The sequence below is a fragment of the Mobula birostris genome, chromosome 1 (genome assembly GCF_030028105.1).
Source record: "Mobula birostris isolate sMobBir1 chromosome 1, sMobBir1.hap1, whole genome shotgun sequence".
Classification (NCBI taxonomy): Eukaryota; Metazoa; Chordata; class Chondrichthyes; order Myliobatiformes; family Myliobatidae; genus Mobula; species Mobula birostris.
In genome coordinates this window covers 41,407,973-41,427,473 of record NC_092370.1, presented here as the reverse complement: position 1 = coordinate 41,427,473, position 19,501 = coordinate 41,407,973, and the positions used below count along the sequence as shown (strand labels likewise).

The 19,501-nt window shown below is 40.6% G+C and overlaps 2 protein-coding genes across 2 annotated transcripts in view; one reads left to right on the top strand and one right to left on the bottom strand.

Moving 5' to 3' along the window:
• The window catches only part of LOC140187780 (sodium/potassium-transporting ATPase subunit beta-1-interacting protein 3), a 521,560-nt gene extending 517,262 nt beyond the window's left edge, over nucleotides 1-4,298 (top strand). Inside the window, exon 6 of the mRNA XM_072243537.1 lies at nucleotides 4,257-4,298. Within this exon, the coding sequence (XP_072099638.1) occupies nucleotides 4,257-4,270 (14 nt within the window). The 3' untranslated portion in view covers nucleotides 4,271-4,298. The remainder of the gene's footprint in view (nucleotides 1-4,256) is intronic.
• Nucleotides 4,299-11,575: 7,277 nt separating this feature from the next.
• ggh (gamma-glutamyl hydrolase (conjugase, folylpolygammaglutamyl hydrolase)) overlaps nucleotides 11,576-19,501 on the bottom strand; it is a 57,844-nt gene continuing 49,918 nt past the window's right edge. The window contains exons 7-9 of the mRNA XM_072254494.1: nucleotides 16,430-16,523; nucleotides 14,534-14,671; nucleotides 11,576-13,678 (exon numbers count right to left, since the gene is read on the bottom strand). Of these exons, the coding sequence (XP_072110595.1) occupies nucleotides 13,542-13,678; nucleotides 14,534-14,671; nucleotides 16,430-16,523 (369 nt within the window). The 3' untranslated portion in view covers nucleotides 11,576-13,541. The remainder of the gene's footprint in view (nucleotides 13,679-14,533; nucleotides 14,672-16,429; nucleotides 16,524-19,501) is intronic.

Genomic DNA, 19,501 nt, shown 5'->3' with positions numbered 1-19,501 from the left:
AGTAAAGATATTGGAATGGGTGGAGCATTGGCTGATAGGCAGAAAGCCAAGGGTGGGAATAAAGGGATCCTATTCTGTTTGGTTGCCGGTTACTAGTGGCGTTCTGCATCAGTCGGTGTTGGGGCCACTTCTTTTTACAATGTATATCGATGATTTAGATTATGGATTAAATAGTTTTGTGGCTAAGTTTGCGGATGACACCAAGATGGGTGGAGGAGCAGGAAGTTTTGAAGAAACGGAAAGGATGCAGAGAGACTTGGTCAGTTTAGGAGAGGGGGCAAAGAAATAGCAGATGAGATACAATGTTGAGAAATGTACGGTTGTATATTTTGGAAGAAGAAATAATCGCGCAGATTATTATTTAGATGCGGAGAAAATTCAAAAATCCTAAGTGCAAAGGGACTTGGGGGTCCTCGTGCAGGATACCCTAAAGGTTAACCACCAGGTTGGATCTGCAGTAAGGAAAGCGAATGCACTGTTGGCATTCATTTCAAGAGGAATAGTGTATAAGAGTAAGGAGGTGTTGATGAGGCTCTATGGGGCACTCATGAGACCTCATTTGGAATACTGTGTGCAGTTTTGGGCCCCCTATCTTAGAAGGGATGGATTGATGTTGGAGAGAGTTCAGAGAAGATTTAAGAGGATGATTCCTGGAATGCAGGGGCTAACAAATGAGGCGCGTTTGTCGGCTCTTGGACTGTATGCATTAGAGTATAGAAGAATGAGGGGGGGGATCTCATAGAAACATTTTTAATGTTGAAAGGGTTGGACAGAGTAGATGTGGAAAGGCTGTTTTCCTTGGTGGGTGAGGCCAGGACAAGAGGCCACAATCTTAGAATTAGAGGGTACCCATTTAAAATAGAGATGAGGAGAGGTTATTTTAGCCAGAGGGTCATGGATTTATGGAATTCATTGCCACATACAGCTGTGGAGGCCTGATCATTGAGGGTGTTTAAGGAGGAGATTGATAGGTATCTAATTAGTCAGGGTATCAAGGGATATAGGGAAAAAGCCAGAAATTGGAACTAGATGGGAGAATAGTTTAGCTCATGGTGGAGTGGCGGAGCAGACTCGATGGGCCGAATGGCCTACTTATAGACAATGGGTGCAGGAGTAGGCCATTCGGCCCTTCGAGACAGCACTGCCATTCACTGTGAACATGGCTGATCATCCACAATCAGTATCCAGTTCCTGCCTTATCCCCATAACCTTTGATTCCGCTATTCTTTAAGAGCTCTATCCATCTCTTGAAAGCATCCAGAGACTTGGCCTCCACAGCCTTCTGGGGCAAAGCATTCCATACATCCACCACTCTCTGGGTGAAAAAGTTTTTCCTCAACTCCGTTCTAAATGGCCTACCCCTTATTCTTAAACTGTGGCCTCTGGTTCTGGACTCACCCATCAGCGGGAATATGCTTCCTGCCTCCAGCGTGTCCAATCCCTTAATAATCTTATATGTTTCAATAAGATCCCCTCTCAGCCTTCTAAATTCCAGAGTATACAAGCCCAGTCACTCCAATCTTTCAACAGTCCCACCATCCCGTGAATTAACCTTGTGAACCTACGCTGCACTCCCTCAATAGCAAGAATGTCCTTCCTCAAATTTGGAGACCAAAACTGCACACAGTACTCCAGGTGTGGTCTCACCAGGGCCCTGTACAGCTGCAGAAGGATCTCTTTGCTCTTATACTTAATTCCGCTTGTTATGAAGGCCAGCATGCCATTAGCTTTCTTCACTGCCTGCTCTACTTACATGCTTGCTTTCAGTGACTGATGTACAAGAACACCTAGATCTCATTGTACTTCTCCTTTTCCTAACTTGACTCCATTTAGGTAATAATCTGCCTTCCTGTTCTTACCACCAAAGTGGATAATCTCACATTAATCCACATTAAACTGCATCTGCCATGCATCTGCCCACTCACCCAGCCTGTCCAAGTAACCCTGCATTCTCATAACATCCTCCTCACATTTCACACTGCCACCCAGCTTTGTGTCATCGGCAAATTTGCTAATGTTACTTTTAACTCCCTCATCTAAATCATTAGTATACATTGTAAACAGCTGCGGTCCCAGCACTGAAGCCTGCGGTACCCCACTGGTCACCGCCTGCCATTCTGAAAGGGACCCGTTAATCGCTACTCTTTGTTTTCTGTCAGCCAGCCAATTTTCAATCCATGTCAGTACTCTGCCCCCAATACCATGTGCCCTAATCTCCTATGTGGGATTTTATCAAAGGCTTTCTGAAAGTCCAGGTACACTACATCCACTGGCTGTCCCTTATCCATTTTCATAGTTACATCCTCAAAAAATTCCAGAGGATTAGTCAAGCATGATTTCCCCTTCGTAAATCCATGCTGACTCGGACTGATCCTGTTACTGCAATCCAGATCTGTCGTAATTTCATCTTTTATAATTGACTCCAGCATCTTTCCCACCACCGACGTCAGGCTAACCGGTCTATAATTCCCTGTTTTCTCTCTTCCTCCCTTCTTGAAGAGAGGGACAACATTAGCCACCCTCCAATCCACAGGAACTGACCCTGAATCTATAGAACATTGGAAAATGATTACCAATGCATCCACGATTTCTAAAGCCACCTCCTTAAGTACACTGGGATGCAGACCATCAGGTCCCGGGGACTTATCAGCCTTCAGACCCAACAGTCTATCCAACACCTTTTCCTGCCTAATATAAATTTCCTTCAGTTCATCCATTACCCTAGGTCCTTTGGCCACTATTATATCTGGGAGATTGTTTGTGTCTTCCCTGGTGAAGACAGATCCAAAGTACCTGTTCAACTCATCTGCCATTTCCTTGTTCCCCATAATAAATTCACCCGTTTCTGTCTTCAAGGGCCAAATTTTGGTCTTAACTATTTTTGTCCTTTTCACATACCTAAACAAGCTTTTACTATCCTCCTTTATATTCTTGGCTAGTTTACCTTCATACCTCATTTTTTAAAAGTTTCCTAATCTTCCAGCTTCCCACTCGTCATTGCTATGTTATACTTCTTCTCTTTTATTTTTATACTGTCCATTACTTCCCTTGTCAGCCACAGCCTCCACATACTCCCCTTAGGATCTTTCTTCCTCTTTGGAATGAACTGATCCTGCACCTTCCACATTATTCCCAGAAACACTTGCCATTGCTGTTCCACTGTCATCCCTGCTAGGGTATTGTTCCATTGAATTTTGGCTCCTCCCTCATAGCACCATAGTTCCCTTTGTTCAACAGTAATACTGACACTTCCGAGTTTCCCTTCTCCCTCTCAAATTGTAGATTAACACTTATCATATTGTGGTCACTACCTCTTAATGGCTCCTTTACCTCGAGGTCCCTGATCAAATCCGGTTCATTGCACAACACTAAGTCTAGAATTGTGTTCTCTCTGGTAGGCTCCAGTACAAGCTGTTCTAAGAATATATCTCGAGGGATACTTCTGCTCCTTTGTCTTGTGATCTTGTGAATTTGCATTGTTTTCCAACATTAAGCCTTTGACAACTTTTTACATTTGGAAAAGGTAACCATTGACACTGAGGCAGAATAAAAGGAGCAGTAGGTGCAGACTTGCATGGTGTGCTCTGTGTGGTTACAAACTTTGCATTCAGGAAGATTATCTCAAACTTCTGAAAAAATAATATACTCAGGTGATCCTGAGTTGTAGTCTATGGGCAGCTTGCAATGTTAGCAAAGTCATAACTCTGCTCTTCCTCTGAGAATATGCAGCACGTAGTGCCATCCTGCTATCACTAAGGTGCACACAATGAGATGTCAGCTATCCAAGCAGCCAGAGTGCCATGGCATAAAATACAAAGATAACAATGATTGATAGTGGTTTCCACTGGTAATGCATTTTGATCAGATCACCTTTATTGAACAAGATCATCTGAACTGTTGGTCTTTATCATTTTGAGGTACAAGGTATGCTCATTCATACCCAGATTTGCAAGAACGTTGCTGATTGCTGAGATGAGGTCAGTTCATTCAGGATCATTTAATATTTCAATTGGTGTTGTGTGTATGGTTGCACCATATATTGTAGTTATCAATTAAAGCATCTGACAATCCATTCAGGGATTTGTAATAAGATGTGTAAGTTGATGCACCATCAGACTTATTATGTGTAAGTTGACTGCACCATGCAGTCAGATAACTTTTCTGATATCTTATGCTGGAAAGGTTAATGCTTTCCAGGTTTATATAGTTTAAAATGTCCAAAGGTGATATTACTGAAGGTTTTGCTTCTATTGCAGGTCGAAGTAAATGACCGATAACAGATGACCGTCGATGCAGAGGCCTCTGGCGATGATATATTTCAAACTACAGATCAGAGGAAAAGGTTATATGTAATATCAGATGTGGGCAGGTACTCCCACATCATTAATTTCTGACCAAAACTCAAGTCAAGGACTAATTTTAGACAAATCCAAGTAGAGAATGAAATTCTTGGTTCTAGTTATGACTGTTTTTTTGTCCTTTGCTGTACAATAATGGTATCTTGTATGGAGCGTCTAGTTAAAGTATGTACACTGTAGCAGACAGTGAATTTGGTAAAGTGATTTCTTTCAGGTAAAACCGCACTGTGCAAAAAGAAAGCATTGCTGGATTTGTGCTGAGAATGAATCAGTCCTTTGACAGTAGCAACAGTTTCTCTGTAGAATATTTAAATGATTCTGTTTTCAACTTGTATAAAACACTTTTTTATGAATTTATGAATTATTAATTCTTAACATATTTGTAAGATAATGTTAGCACCCCAGTATTTTGTAGTCTTGTGAATGTTGCATTTTATGTGAAAGATATCTTTTAGGCTATTTATGCATTATAGAGTAGGCGATTAAAGGAATCCTTTCATTCTCATTATTGCTGCATTTCTCTCTCTGATGTAGTTGAGGATCTTGTAAGTCTTCTGCTGAGTGCAGCATGTGACATGGTTGTATTATCCTAACTGCCAGATCCAATTTACAACACTGATATTCTTAAAGGCACATGACAGTTTTAAAAATCCTGGTCTCAGAGCCTACTAAAAGTCACTTTCAAAGCCTTTAACTGGAACACATAATAATTAAATTAAAACACCACAGACTTCTAAATGTGGGAGACTAGGAATTCCATCATGCCTAAAGTGGAGCAAGTGGGTGGTTGGGGGTGGGTTACCTACGGACATCTGTTTATTCAGGATTGTATTCGACTATCATTGTCCAGAGTGGTCAAAAGCCCGATGATGAGACTGGAAAAACCACACTGCTTCCTATGCTACTGATCAACAAACATTTCCCACCACACTTGGGGTGAACTTGCATGTCTTACATTGGGTCCTTCATCCGTCACAGATGTGGAGAAAAATCAAGTCATCCTTCAGCCCAGGAAGTTGCCTTAGAAGAAACATGGGTGTTGATCTATAGGCATTCAGCCATCTCTCTTACAAAATGATGTGTCTACTGAATCTATGAAAGTAAAAGAACCGTGTGTTATCAGTGCCACTATAAAGGTACTCATAAACATTGTCTTAACAACCAATAGCTAAAGGTGGTAAGTGCAGCTAATGAATGGTAGATAATTCAGGTGCCATGCTCTTGCATCACTCCAAACTCCCTACAAAGGTCAATAGTGCTCCTCCATCTTCTCCTCTTCTTCCAATTTTGATGCAAAGGATAGCATAGAACAGTTAATGCATCGCAAGGAAGACACAAAGATTGCAAAAGGACAGTTAGGTGAAATGAGTGGGCCAGAGGTCACAAAATGGAGTTGAATATGAAAAATGCAAGACTGTGCTTGTTACATACACCTGTGAGGGTGCATTCTCCAGTTACCTTATAAGGTAACCATAGCCTTCAGCCAGGAGCAGATGTCATCAGGTGGTTCTCAACCTTCACCGACTGTTTTGTCCCTTAACCACGACACTCTCCAGTTGGTGGGCCGGCGGTGGTGGCCAAATCACTGCCCATCTGCTCCTGGCGTCCAGCTCCCCTCCTCTTGCCTACTCCAAATCCAACAAGAGGCTCGTTCTGCCTCTTCCCCCATCCTACGAGCTGCTTGTTTTTTGCTCCTTTCGTCCAGGCCCAGATCTGACAACCGCCATGCTGATTTGGCTGGGAAACCTCTGCAGCCGATCTCCACAGGGAACAACCATGCCTACCATCCCCTGTCTTTACACTCCTGCACTAAGGGCTGGTACTTCAAGGCCTTTCTCTCGTGGACCTCTTCCCATCCCTCCTCCCATGGCACAGTCAACTCAACCAGAATTGTTTCCTTGTCTTCAGTGAAGTACATTGTAAAAGAAATAAGTGAGATCAGAAGGGTTTTAAGCACAAAATTACCATGTAGGTCACAAAACAATTAAGAATGATAGTGGAATATTGTCCTTGACTGAGGTTGAATGCTGTATAACAGTTGAGAAATTTTGATGCAACTTTGTAGTAACCGGTGACTACTTCGGTCTATATTTAAGGAATGACATGCTTGGTATGAAGTAGTCAACAATGGGTTTGTGTTGGCCTATACTTATTAGATCACAGAAGAATGAGGTAACCGGGGTGAAACAAAAGGTGGACTAGGTAGATGCTGATTGGTTATTTCTACCAGTGGACATATACAGAACTAAGTAGTACACTCTTAGAATGAAGGAGTATCACCCACTTCAAATAGAGATGTGAAGAAATTTCTTTTCTCAATGTCATGAATATTTAAAAGTATCCAACACAGGGATTTGTGGGTGCTAGGTGTGTGAATAATTTGACAGACATTTAAGCCACAAAGGAGTTGGGAGTATGAGGATTGAGTGGGAAAGTCAGGCCGAGGTCAGAATTGGATTCACTATGACCTTATCGAATGGTGACGGTGGTTCAGTGAACTGAATAGCCTACACTTTCCAATGTTTTTATTTAGCATGTGGCCAAACAATAAGCTAGGTAAGAGATGTACTGCGTAACTCCTCAAATAATCAAGGCTGCATATTCATCAATAACCCAATTTCTGGAACCACTGCAATTTGCATTGTTTGCCAACATTATGCCTTTGACAACTTCAGAGATCATGAATTACATTTGGAAGCAGTAACCATTGACACCGAGGCAGAATAAAAGGAGCAGTAGGTGCAGACTTGCATGGTGTGCTCTGTGTGGTTACAAACAAACTTTGCATTCAGGAAGATTATCTCAAACTTCTGAAAAAAATTAATATACTCAGGTGATCCTGAGTTGTAGTCTATGGGCAGCTTGCAATGTTAGCAAAGTCATAACTCTGCTCTTCCTCTGAGAATATGCAGCACGTAGTGCCATCCCGCTATCACGAAGGTGCACACAATGAGATGTCAGCTATCCAAGCAGCCAGAGCGCCATGGCATAAAATACAAAGATAACAATGATTGATTGTGGTTTCCACTGGTAATGCATTTTGATCAGATTGTCTTTACTGAGCAAAATCATCTGAACTGTTGGTCTTTATTGTTTTGAGGTACAAGATATGCTCATTCAATACATTGTTGAAATAGCTGTCAACTCACTGAGCTATTTTTGCCTTCTCCTCTTCCCATCTTCGGGATTGCTCCTATCTTCCAACAGCTGGGCAACAATATTAACCATACTCAGAATAAATTGCAAAATGGAGACCTCAGCCACCATCATAAAATTTGTTGCCAGAAGTCAAAAGCACCTAGAGAATAAAAATATGCACAAAGAGGGAAAGCTGACTAAAATCCTCAGCAAACCTATTTGTGGAGATATTTGAGCCAGAGGTGTTTTGCTTTCAGCAATATCAAGGGCACATTTTTATAACAAAATATCTAAACAGAGACGGCCTCAAAATTCTGATCAAGCACATCTGTTGCCAAGTCCTTCTCAAATATCTTGTAAACACAACAATTTTCTGTTCCTCTGTCAGGATTGGAACAACCTAAGCAAAGTTTAACTCTCAATTTCATAATGTTCTTCCTGTTTGATGCTGTTGAACTATTCTTACTAGACAAGGTTCCTGGGCAACACTCCTCACTATGCACCATGCTCAAATAAATTCATTGCATTTTCCCTGTAGCCATCTGCAGCAAAGGCATGTGGGGGAGGAACTAAAAATATGTTTAATAATTGACTGCAATTATTTTGGGTTCAAAGGAAACTGCAAAGATCCTATTTATTTCAAATATTGCTAATACATGTATGTTATTGGTGTTCTTTGGATACCGGACCTACTGCATAGTACTGATGAACAAAGCACATTGTGCATAACATTTTTTTTGAGAAAAAAAGAACTTGTACATATATGCACAGTAAGTGTATTGAGGTGTTTGTTGATAGTATTTTATGTAAACAATTTTTACTTATGTAGAAAGCCCATCACTTGGGTACCTTGTAAAAACTCATATGGATGGCAAATACTCGTCAGCTGAAAATGATTAAACTATACATTGGATTACAACCAACTTGTAAGTATTCCTTTTTTTTGTATCTTGATTACTAAATTAATCTATGGGGAACCTTGGGCTCTTTGGCCAGATAGTTCCCTTTGCTCTGGTGCTCACACGAACCAAATGTACTCAAACTCAGTTTGTTGAGTACCGATTACAAAGATCACTTAAGCTGCTGTTTTCTTTCCAAATTCACTCCAAGTTGCAGGCACAGATGATACTGGCATGGCTAAATTTCAAGTCATTGTGGATACACAAGACACTAGATGATGGAATCTGGATGAGAAGACACAAGATACTATGGGAGTTCAGCAGGTCAGGCAGCATCTCTCAATGCAAGTATAGGTTTTTAACCCAAAACATCAACTGTCCATTTTCCTCTGTAGGTACTGCTCGACTCGCTGAGTTCCACCGGCACCTCAAAGGTTGCTTCAAGTCATTGCTAATTCATCCACTGAAACACTGGGAGATATGAGCCTTTTATCAGCTGCCCTGCAAATAGAGCACCAATCCCCTACAATAGCAAGTGCAACCTGAAAAATGTGGACTAATTTTCATATATTAGGAGCCACCTCTCAGCTAATAGAGACAGCAGTGCCTCCAGTGGCCTTCCTAGGAAATCAAAGTTTGAATATTAGGGCCTCAATCCAGCATAAAGCTTGTGGTGCACTGAATAGCATTGATCCCCTGGTTCCTGTTTGTTTCTCAAACACACATAATCTACAAAGACAATTGCAAAGCACTGGAGAGGAATCAACATGCAGCAAACACAAAATCCACCAAATACATTCTTGGGACAATAAACCAATACATACCAAAATCCCCCTATCAATGTTCTAATTACGTTTTTGTCAACTATTAAACAGCACATCATAGAAACATCGAAACATAGAAAATAGGTGCAGGAGTAGGCCATTCGGCCCTTCAAGCCTGCACCGCCATTTGTTATGATCATGGCTGATCATCCAACTCAGAACCCTGCACCAGCCTTCCCTCCATACCCCCGATCCCCGTAGCCACAAGGGCCATATCTAACTCCCTCTTAAATATAGCCAATGAACTGGCCTCAACTGTTTCCTGTGGCAGAGAATTCCACAGATTCACCACTCTCTGTGTGAAGAAGTTTTTCCTAATCTCGGTCCTAAAAGGCTTCCCCCTTTATCCTCAAACTGTGACCCCTCATTCTGGACTTCCTCAACATTGGGAACAATCTTCCTGCATCTAGCCTGTCCAATCCCTTTAGGATTTTATACGTTTCAATTAGATCCCCCTCAATCTTCTAAATTCCAACGAGTACAAGCCCAGTTCATCCAGTCTTTCTTCATATGAAAGTCCTGCCATCCCAGGAATCAATCTGGTGAACCTTCTTTGTACTCCCTCTATGGCAAGGATGTCTTTCCTCAGATTAGGGGACCAAAACTGCACACAATACTCCAGGTGTGGTCTCACCAAGGCCTTGTATAACTGCAGTAGTACCTCCCTGCTCCTGTACTCGAATCCTCTCGCTATAAATGCCAGCATACCATTCGCCTTTTTCACCGCCTGCTGTACCTGCATGCCCACTTTCAATGACTGGTGTATAATGACACCCAGGTCTCGTTGCACCTCCCCTTTTCCTAATCGGCCACCATTCAGATAATAATCTGTTTTCCTGTTTTTGCCACCAAAGTGGATAACTTCACATTTATCCACATTAAATTGCATCTGCCATGAATTTGCCCACTCACCCAACCTATCCAAGTCACCCTGCATCCTCTTAGCATCCTCCTCACAGCTAACACTGCCACCCAGCTTCGTGTCATCCGCAAACTTGGAGATGCTGCATTTAATTCCCTCATCCAAGTCATTAATATATATTGTAAACAACTGGGGTCCCAGCACTGAGCCTTGCGGTACCCCACTAGTCACTGCCTGCCATTCTGAAAAGGTCCCGTTTATTCCCACTCTTTGCTTCCTGTCTGCTAACCAATTCTCTATCCACATCAATACCTTACCCCCAATACCGTGTGCTTTAAGTTTGCACACTAATCTCCTGTGTGGGACCTTGTCAAAAGCCTTTTGAAAATCCAAATATACCACATCCACTGGTTCTCCCCTATCCACTCTACTAGTTACATCCTCAAAAAATTCTATGAGATTCGTCAGACATGATTTTCCTTTCACAAATCCATGCTGACTTTGTCCGATCATTTCATCGCTTTCCAAATGTGCTGTTATCACATCTTTGATAACTGACTCCAGCAGTTTCCCCACCACCGACGTTAGGCTAACCGGTCTATAATCCCTGGTTTTTCTCTCCCTCCTTTTTTAAAAAGTGGGGCTACATTAGCCACCCTCCAATCCTCAGGAACTAGTCCAGAATCTAATGAGTTTTGAAAAATTATCACTAATGCATCCACTATTTCTTGGGCTACTTCCTTAAGCACTCTGGGATGCAGACCATCTGGCCCTGGGGATTTATCTGCCTTTAATCCCTTCAATTTACCCAACACCACTTCCCTACTAACATGTATTTCGCTCAGTTCCTCCATCTCACTGGACCCTCTGTCCCCTACTATTTCTGGAAGATTATTTATGTCCTCCTTAGTGAAGACAGAGCCAAAGTAATCATGTTATGTTATACCTGACACCAGATATCAGAAACAAGCACCAGAGTTCTGCTGCTGAAGGTCAGAGGAAATGATTCTGGAAGCCATCTTGGTAAGTGTAGTATTTCAGTGACTTGCAGGAATCCGAAGCTCACGATTTCTCACAATTGGCGAACAGCATCTAAGCGCGTGTTAAAAACATTAAGGTCAACACATTCTTTTTTAAAGTTATGCACACTGCATTACCAGAATGTAGACTACGCAGTTCCACCCTGACTCAGACTCACCTTAAACAGTGCTAAGGAATTAAGTACATTGAGGTGCTAAGTTTCTTCATGAGGAATCTGAATGGAGCACAGATCTGTAATAAAATGCTGCAAGCTTATTACAAGTGGGTTGGTCCATAATAAGTTTCAAACAAATTTCAAAGTAACTAAAGCAGATTTGAAAATTGACTTCCGTAATGATCTACTACATTTTATACTTTGAGTATTTTACATATGGTTAAGTTCACTACATGGGAAATAAGAACAAAATACAATGTTTAATTTTGTTGAGCTTTATCACAGATCAAAAACACAAATTAAATTTCCAAAAGCTTTATTACACCTTGCATTACTGGAAAACAGATTTGCAGTGTTGTGCAGTGCATAAAGAATCCTTTGATAATCAGCAAATCATTATACTGAAGCACAATACAATTGGCAAAGACATTTACTCATTTACTTCCTACAAAGACCAAAAACCAGAAACTTACATCAAATACTGAAATAGAAGTTTATTTGTATCCTTTTAACTGTTAAAGCTTATAATAATAACACCATAAGATACAGAAGCAGAAGTAGGTCATTCGGCCCATCGAGTCTGCTCCGCCATTCAGTCATGGGCTGATCCAATTTGTCCAGTCGATATAAAAAAATTCTGCATGTCACCTTACCTGGTTAATGCTATTTCACGACAAAACAATGCAGCACTTCCTGAACAAAATCTTTGGAAATTGGGCTGACAGTATTAAGAGTATGAGAGGTGACCAGGGAGGCAATTGTACAAGCTGTATGATTTGGTTTCTCCTTTCCACACTTCTTTTACAAAACAATCTCTCGCCCTTCTATTACAATAAAAACAGAAATTCAAATTTACAAACGTAATTCAGTTAATTTTAGCCTTCATAGAAGCTTGGAAAATGTATTGATCGAATTAGTCATTTTGCAAGTGCACCCCACTAAAAATGTGGAAGGCAAAGTGCATTTTGCATTGAAATGGGATTTATGGTAAAGGTATGTTGGGGCTTATAATTAAGAAAATGAATTTTAGTGAATTGACATACATATAATTCACCTGCAAACTTCTACAAAAGATGACAAAAAGTAGTGGATACAGCCCAGTCCAGCATGGATAAAGCCCTCCCCATCACGGAGCATAGCTACTTGGAGCACTGTTGCTGGAACAGGAAGAAGGTACAGGAGGCTCAACACCCGCACTACCAGGTTCAGATTACCCCTCAACCACCAGGCTCATTGATCCAGAAGGGATAACTTCACTCACCCCATCACAGAACTGTCCCCACAACCTAGGTACTCACTTCTGGACTCTTTACCTCATGTTCTCATTATTCATTGCATATTTTATTATTATTATCATCATCTTTTTGTATTTGCATTATTTGTTGTCTTTCACACACTGCTGTTTTACTGTTTTGTTGGGTGCAGCCTTTCATTGATCCCTTGTATTTACTGTGAATGCCCGCAAGAAAATCAACCTCAGGATTGTATATGGTGTCATATAAGTACTTTGATAATAAATTTACTTTGAACTTTAAAATCTATCCTTTGCCCAAAGACAACACAGGATAAATTGTCTTCTTCTAGCGTTTCGGAATTAAACAGGAGAGATTCACATCAAAATGTCGTCATTTAGTATTAAATGTGATTCTCTACTCAGACGTGGGCTCAATTTGCGAGACTCTCTGATGTTCATTGTCTAAGGACATCAATTTATTTTTGTCAAAGTATTCTGGATGGGAAAGCCATAATGTATTCAGATACACTATTCAGTTAAAATTCTTTTAGAATCTATACAAGTACAAAATTGAGAATCTGGTTTTAAATTTAGTGTGATTTGCTAAAAGTATGAATTGGAGGAATTTCACCCTCAAGATAGTAAACATATTCCTCGTGGAGTTTGTTATTTCAGAAATGCAGAAACCAGTACCGATAGTACAATGAAGCAGCGATGATGTGCTTTTGCCAATATCAACTTCTATAGCCAAAACTGTAGCTTTACCCACCAGATGATCCAAGTTAGTCAGGAAAAGTGAGCAAAAAGCAAAAATATCTCACAATATCCATTAACTTTATCCTGACAGTGTCAGTGTCCACAGAATTATACATTATTTTCTATAGGCCACAAAGTTAACATAACCATTTTTATATTAGAACTAATAGAATCAAGTGATTACATTTAAAGGATACATGGTTGGGAAGCCATACAATTTCAAATGGTTCTCCACATCTTGGCACACAGATGATTTATTTGCCAAAGCCCACTTCTTAACTGAAGGAGGGTTTATCAATTACATAAATCTGTTCAAAGCTGGAGATGTTGCCAGCATAAATTGGTGCATAGTTATAGATCAAAGCCCCCTCTTCTTCTTTTTCATTAGGAAAATGATGCCAATTCTTCTGAGCTGCAAAAGAAGAAAGTAACAATCAGATTTTAAAGCTTATGTACTGACTTACAACATTTGCAATTTTGAAGTGAATAAAGGAAATAAAAAATGTATGAAATGGCATTGCCAGTGCCAGGGAATTACATCATGTATGTGATGAAGAGATGAATTAACAGTGAGTGCAGAAACAACCAAAGCTTGGATTTCTGCTAGTCTATGAGAAATAAATGTAAGGGTAGATTCCATATTGAGATTATCAGGGGCTATAGAAGGTAATCCAAATTATCTAAATATGGAACATAAATCAAAAGTATCAATTATAAGAGCATGCTTACAAATAATAAATGATATACAGGTAGATATACTGAAAGAGTTCATGGAAAATGGGGGAGGTCTCAGAATTGGCCTGAGGAAGGGAGACAGCTAATGAGTCAGTTCAAAGAGGAAATTTCTGTTTCTAATAAACGTTATGAACTTGTGCAAGTAAGATAGATTGGGCGCAGAGGATGTTGTCATGAGGGGGATCAGAATGGATTTTAACCTGCAAGTTTTGCCCAATTTTCGTTAATCTTTACAATTAGTGCATTATCACCTTTGATGGTGGCAAACTTGATGAATCTGTTTTTAATTCCAGTCTCAGTTTTGATGAGGTAGCCTTAGTGTAACTTGAACAACCTGCGAATGCCTATGCCTCGGATGGCAGAAAGATGCCAATATTACTTTTCCATTTAAAAGCTTTCTCAGGTCATGTTCAACTCCTCAAATTCTCCAAAGTAGATCATCAATTTGGTTAATTGCTATAAATCATTTCCCGAATCACAAACAATTAAAACAAATCTAGTATCATAGATTAATTATGTTAAGTGGTCATACCTTCACTAACAAAAAAGTCAGCCATGTACCATGTTAGTTTGACAGCATTGCTGGTATGTGGGATGCTGATGTTTGGATTCCACTCATAAGGGTTTTTCTCTGGATGCCACTGAACTCCATAAATGGGGTAGCTGTGTGCTGCAACAACACAAACCATTCATCATTTCCTTTATACAATCAATGAGCATAACTGTTCTATGAAATTCATTCACAGTAACTCACTGAAATCCTTACCGGAAAATGTATGCTTCAACTACATACACTACATCTAAAAAGTGTTTAATTCTCTCTTTACACAAGTTCTTAAAACACATGATTCAGATCAATGAGTAAATACAGATGTTTCTCTGTGGAATGTACAAACGTTTGTAATTATCCTTCGGAGAAAGAAAAATCAATACAGAAATTACAAATTTCATTATAAAAGTTACTCCTGATTGGATTTTGCAGAGTAGGACTGGAAAAGTACTGCAATGCAAACACAAAATTGTTAATCAGGTTTAATTCTTTCATTCTTCTCTCCTCATTAATACAATGTGCACCTGAATAGTTACTTTTCCATTCCAAAACACTGCTCTGTGGAAATTACATACAATCCATAGTTTAATCATTCTGCATGTGCGGCTCCATGCTAAATTTGTCAAGAGGTAGGAGTTGATGACACTGAAGGATTATAAAAATATTTTTAAAATAGAAATAAAGATTTTATTAAACTAGTAAAGTGTTAATGAATTAAAAGCTATAGAATTAGATTAACTTGCATTAATGAAATCTAAATCAGGTGTGCTTTTTTGTGGACTTTGGGATAAGAGACACAACTGACTAAAATCCAGGGAAGGGGTATAAATCTTTTGGTCCAGATTTGTTCTATTTCATTTGTTCATTCATTATGTGCCCTGTCATGAGCGATCATGGTCAGGATTGTTCTTGGCAGATTTTTTTCTAATGAAGTGGTTTGCCATTGCTTTCTTCAGGCCAGTGTCTTTACAAGACAGGTGACCCCAGCCATTATCAATACCCTTCAGAGATCGTCTGGCATCAGTGGTCACATAACCAGGACTCGTGGCATGTATTAGCTGCTCACTTGACCATCCACCTCCTGCTCCCATGGCTTCATGTGACCCCGATCGGTCGGACTAAAGAGGTGCTACACCTTGCCCAAGGGTGACCTGCAAACTAGCAGAGGGAAGGAGCGCCTTGCATCTCATTTGGAAGAGACTTATCTCCACCCCAACACTCAGTGTTATATTTAGACCAGTCAAATGTATTACACTAAATGTTTTGATATGCTAACCAGAACTGTAGCAATTAAACTGTATTTTTGGCTGTAAAAATAGATTATTAATGGAAATAACTGAGGCTGTCAATTAAGAATTTATATGAACTAATGTATATCAAAAATGCACATAAAAACGTAAGTATTTCACTAATCTAATTGTACGAGAGTGGTGTTTTAATCATCAGCAAAATAATGCAAGCCTAATTATTTGTATTAGAATTGAACCATGTCCATTAGCACCCTTGCATTCTTGTTAGGATATGCTGGAACACTGCTGCCGAAAACGAAAACATTTAAATATATAAGAAAAAAAACTTTATTTTACTGGCAGAATGGGGCAAAGACATTCTGGATACATCCAAATGTACAATCTGTGTACAGCTGGAGAATGCTCATCTCTATCACTCCCAAGCTGGCTGCTTGTTTCTCCAGTCACCTGTACCATCTGGTGGTGTCATACAAACAGAAACCTTTAGCAATAGTAACAATGGAAAGAAGAAATCACAGCAGTAGCCTATTTTCTGAAGAATGAGGAAAATTACAACACTTAGAATGGATTTAAATCAATCCAAGGAAACTCATGTGTTTATTAATTAGAACTGTTAATTTGAAAATACCTTCCATTGTAGATATAAATTCAATCTGTTGGCTGTCTGTATTAGTGGTCAAGATCTTGTAGAAGTTTTTCAAATCTTCATTCTTTTCAAATTGCTAAAATTAAATCATAAAATAATTAATGCACGCCATCAACAAGATTTTCAATGATGTTCTGCTGATCTGGGCAAAGCAAGACACTCTAAGATGATGCAATTTCCTTCAATTCATAGTGATTGATACAGAAACCCTTGTTCACTATTCTCTGCTGAAAATTTTATTGGATGGTGTGTAATATCAAACCACAAAAACAAGGATACTTGTGAGAAACCTCACTGGAATCACTGGCCTGAACAGATTAGATATGGCAAAGTTATTTCCCATGGTAGTGGAGTCTAGGACAAGAGGGCATGACTTCAGAATTGAAGGATGTCCTTTTAGAACTGAAATGCGGAGAAATTACTTTTGTCAGAGGGTGGTAAATCTGTGGAATGTGTTGCCACGAGCGGCTGTGGAGGCCAAGTCATTGGGTGTATTTAAGGCAGAGATAAATAGGTTCTTGACTAGCAAGGGCATCAGAGGGTATGGGGTGAAAGCAGGTGAGTGGAGATGACTGGAAGAATTGGATCAGCCCATGAATGAATGCCGGAGCAGATTCGAAGGGCCAAATGGCCTACTTCTGCTCCTATATCTTATAGTATTGCACGGTCAGTTACCCAATAGGAAGTACTAACATGAAAAACATCAATAAAACCAAAATTCCATGGTTATTTAGATAACACACATCAAAGTTGCTGGTGAACGCAGCAGGCCAGGCAGCATCTATAGGAAGAGGTGCAGTCGACGTTCCAGGCTGAGACCCTTCGTCAGTACTAACTGAAGGAAGAGTGAGTAAGGGATTTGAAAATTGGAGGGGGAGGGGGAGATCCAAAATGATAGGAGAAGACAGGAGGGGGAGGGATGGAGCCAAGAGCTGGACAGGTGATAGGCAAAAGGGATACGAGAGGATCATGGGACAGGAGGTCCGGGAAGAAAGACGGGGGCGGGGGTACCCAGAGGATGGGCAAGGGCTATATTCAGAGGGACAGAGGGAGAAAAAGGAGAGTGAGAGAAAGAATGTGTGTATAAAAATAAATAACGGATGGGGTACGAGGGGGAGGTGGGGCATTAGCGGAAGTTAGAGAAGTCGATGTTTATGCCATCAGGTTGGAGGCTACCCAGACGGAATATAACGTGTTGTTCCTCCAACCTGAGTGTGGCTTCATCTTTACAGTAGAGGAGGCCGTGAATAGACATGTCAGAATGGGAATGGGATGTGGAATTAAAATGTGTGGCCACTGGGAGATCCTGCTTTCTCTGGCGGACAGAGCGTAGATGTTCAGCAAAGCGGTCTCCCAGTCTGCGTCGGGTCTCGCCAATATATAAAAGGCCACATCGGGAGCACCGGACGCAGTATATCACCCCAGTCGACTCACAGGTGAAGTGTTGCCTCACCTGGAAGGACTGTCTGGGACCCTGAATGGTGGTAAGGGAGGAAGTGTAAGGGCCTCATTTTTATGCACACATTCTTTCTCTCACTCTCCTTTTTCTCCCTCTGTCCCTCTGAATATACCACTTGCCCATCCTCTGGGTCCCCCCCCACCTTGTCTTTCTTCCCGGACCTCCTGTCCCATGATCCTCTCGTATCCCCTTTTGCCTATCACCTGTCCAGCTCTTGGCTCCATCCCTCCCCCTCCTGTCTTCTCCTATCATTTTGGATCTCCCCCTCCCCCTCCAACTTTCAAATCCCTTACTCACTCTTCCTTCAGTTAGTCCTGACGAAGGGTCTCGGCCTGAAACGTCGACTGCACCTCTTCCTACAGATGCTGCCTGGCCTGCTGCGTTCACCAGCAACTTTGATGTGTGTTGCTTGAATTTCCAGCATCTGCAGAATTCCTGTTGTTTGGTTATTTAGATACTTGCCCCCAAAGAATTTTCATTGTTTGCTGCTATTTTCTGCAAACAATTATATGGGCAGAAAATGTTCATAAAACTAACTTCCTCATAATTTTCCCCATTTCTTACGCATTATCTCAGTGATCCAGACCATCCCAGCAATGGCCAGGATCTTCTCCAATGAGTAGCATATGCTGCGATCCAACAAAAGAAGGTAAGAAAAATAGTGTTGTGCCAAAAAAGGTCCAAGTGGCACTGAACAAAGGAATGATTGGCTGGGGGGGAGGGTTCACTGCCATCTCTGGGGATGCCAGTAAATGCCTGGTGAATCTAGTGTCATGGATTGCAATGAGGGATGGATCTCAGTGATGGCTGGTCAGTGATCGATAAGCCACTCTGCTGATCCAATCAAAGCAAGGCAGGTCACGTGATCCAGTTCAACAACCGAGCTTATACATCCTGATTCTTTGTGTGGCTTTTGGCAAAACACTGCAGACATGGAAATCTAAACAAAGACAGAAAATGGTATCAAAGCTCAGATCAGCATTTATGAAGAGAGAAACAGAGCTAATATTTAAGGTTGATAACCCTGCATCAGAACAGGGAACAGTTAGAAGAATTAAAAAGGTGGAAGACAAGAAAGATCAAAGAACAGAGCTTGTTGAAAGAGGATAGAAATGGTTAGTAAATAGTACATCATGTCTGGAACAGGTCAAAACAGGAAAAGGTGGAAAAAAAAATAGGAGTACTAGATATGTGAGACACAAGGCTGGCAATCATAGATCTCTTTTGTCTCCACCAATTCTTTTAATTATTTGTAAAGACAGGGCTTTAATATATTAATTATACTGTTTTAAGATATTATTCCTTAAAAGTTTTGCATCTAATTTCTTATCTTGGACATTAGAAATTTCAGTTACTGAAAAAAGAATGATAGGTATTCTTGTGTGCAGGTTTACTCGAGCTGTTGGGAGTAGTTTAAACTGATATGGCAGGGGAATGGGAACCAGTATGGTAGAGCTGAGGAGGAGTCAGCAGGTTTACAAGTAGATGATGGGTGTAACATGAACGTAAGGAAGGACAAGCCAATGATTGGGTACAAATGCAGACAGCACAAAGAGTTAAATTGTACCACAGAGGCAAAATTCAAAAGGGCGAAG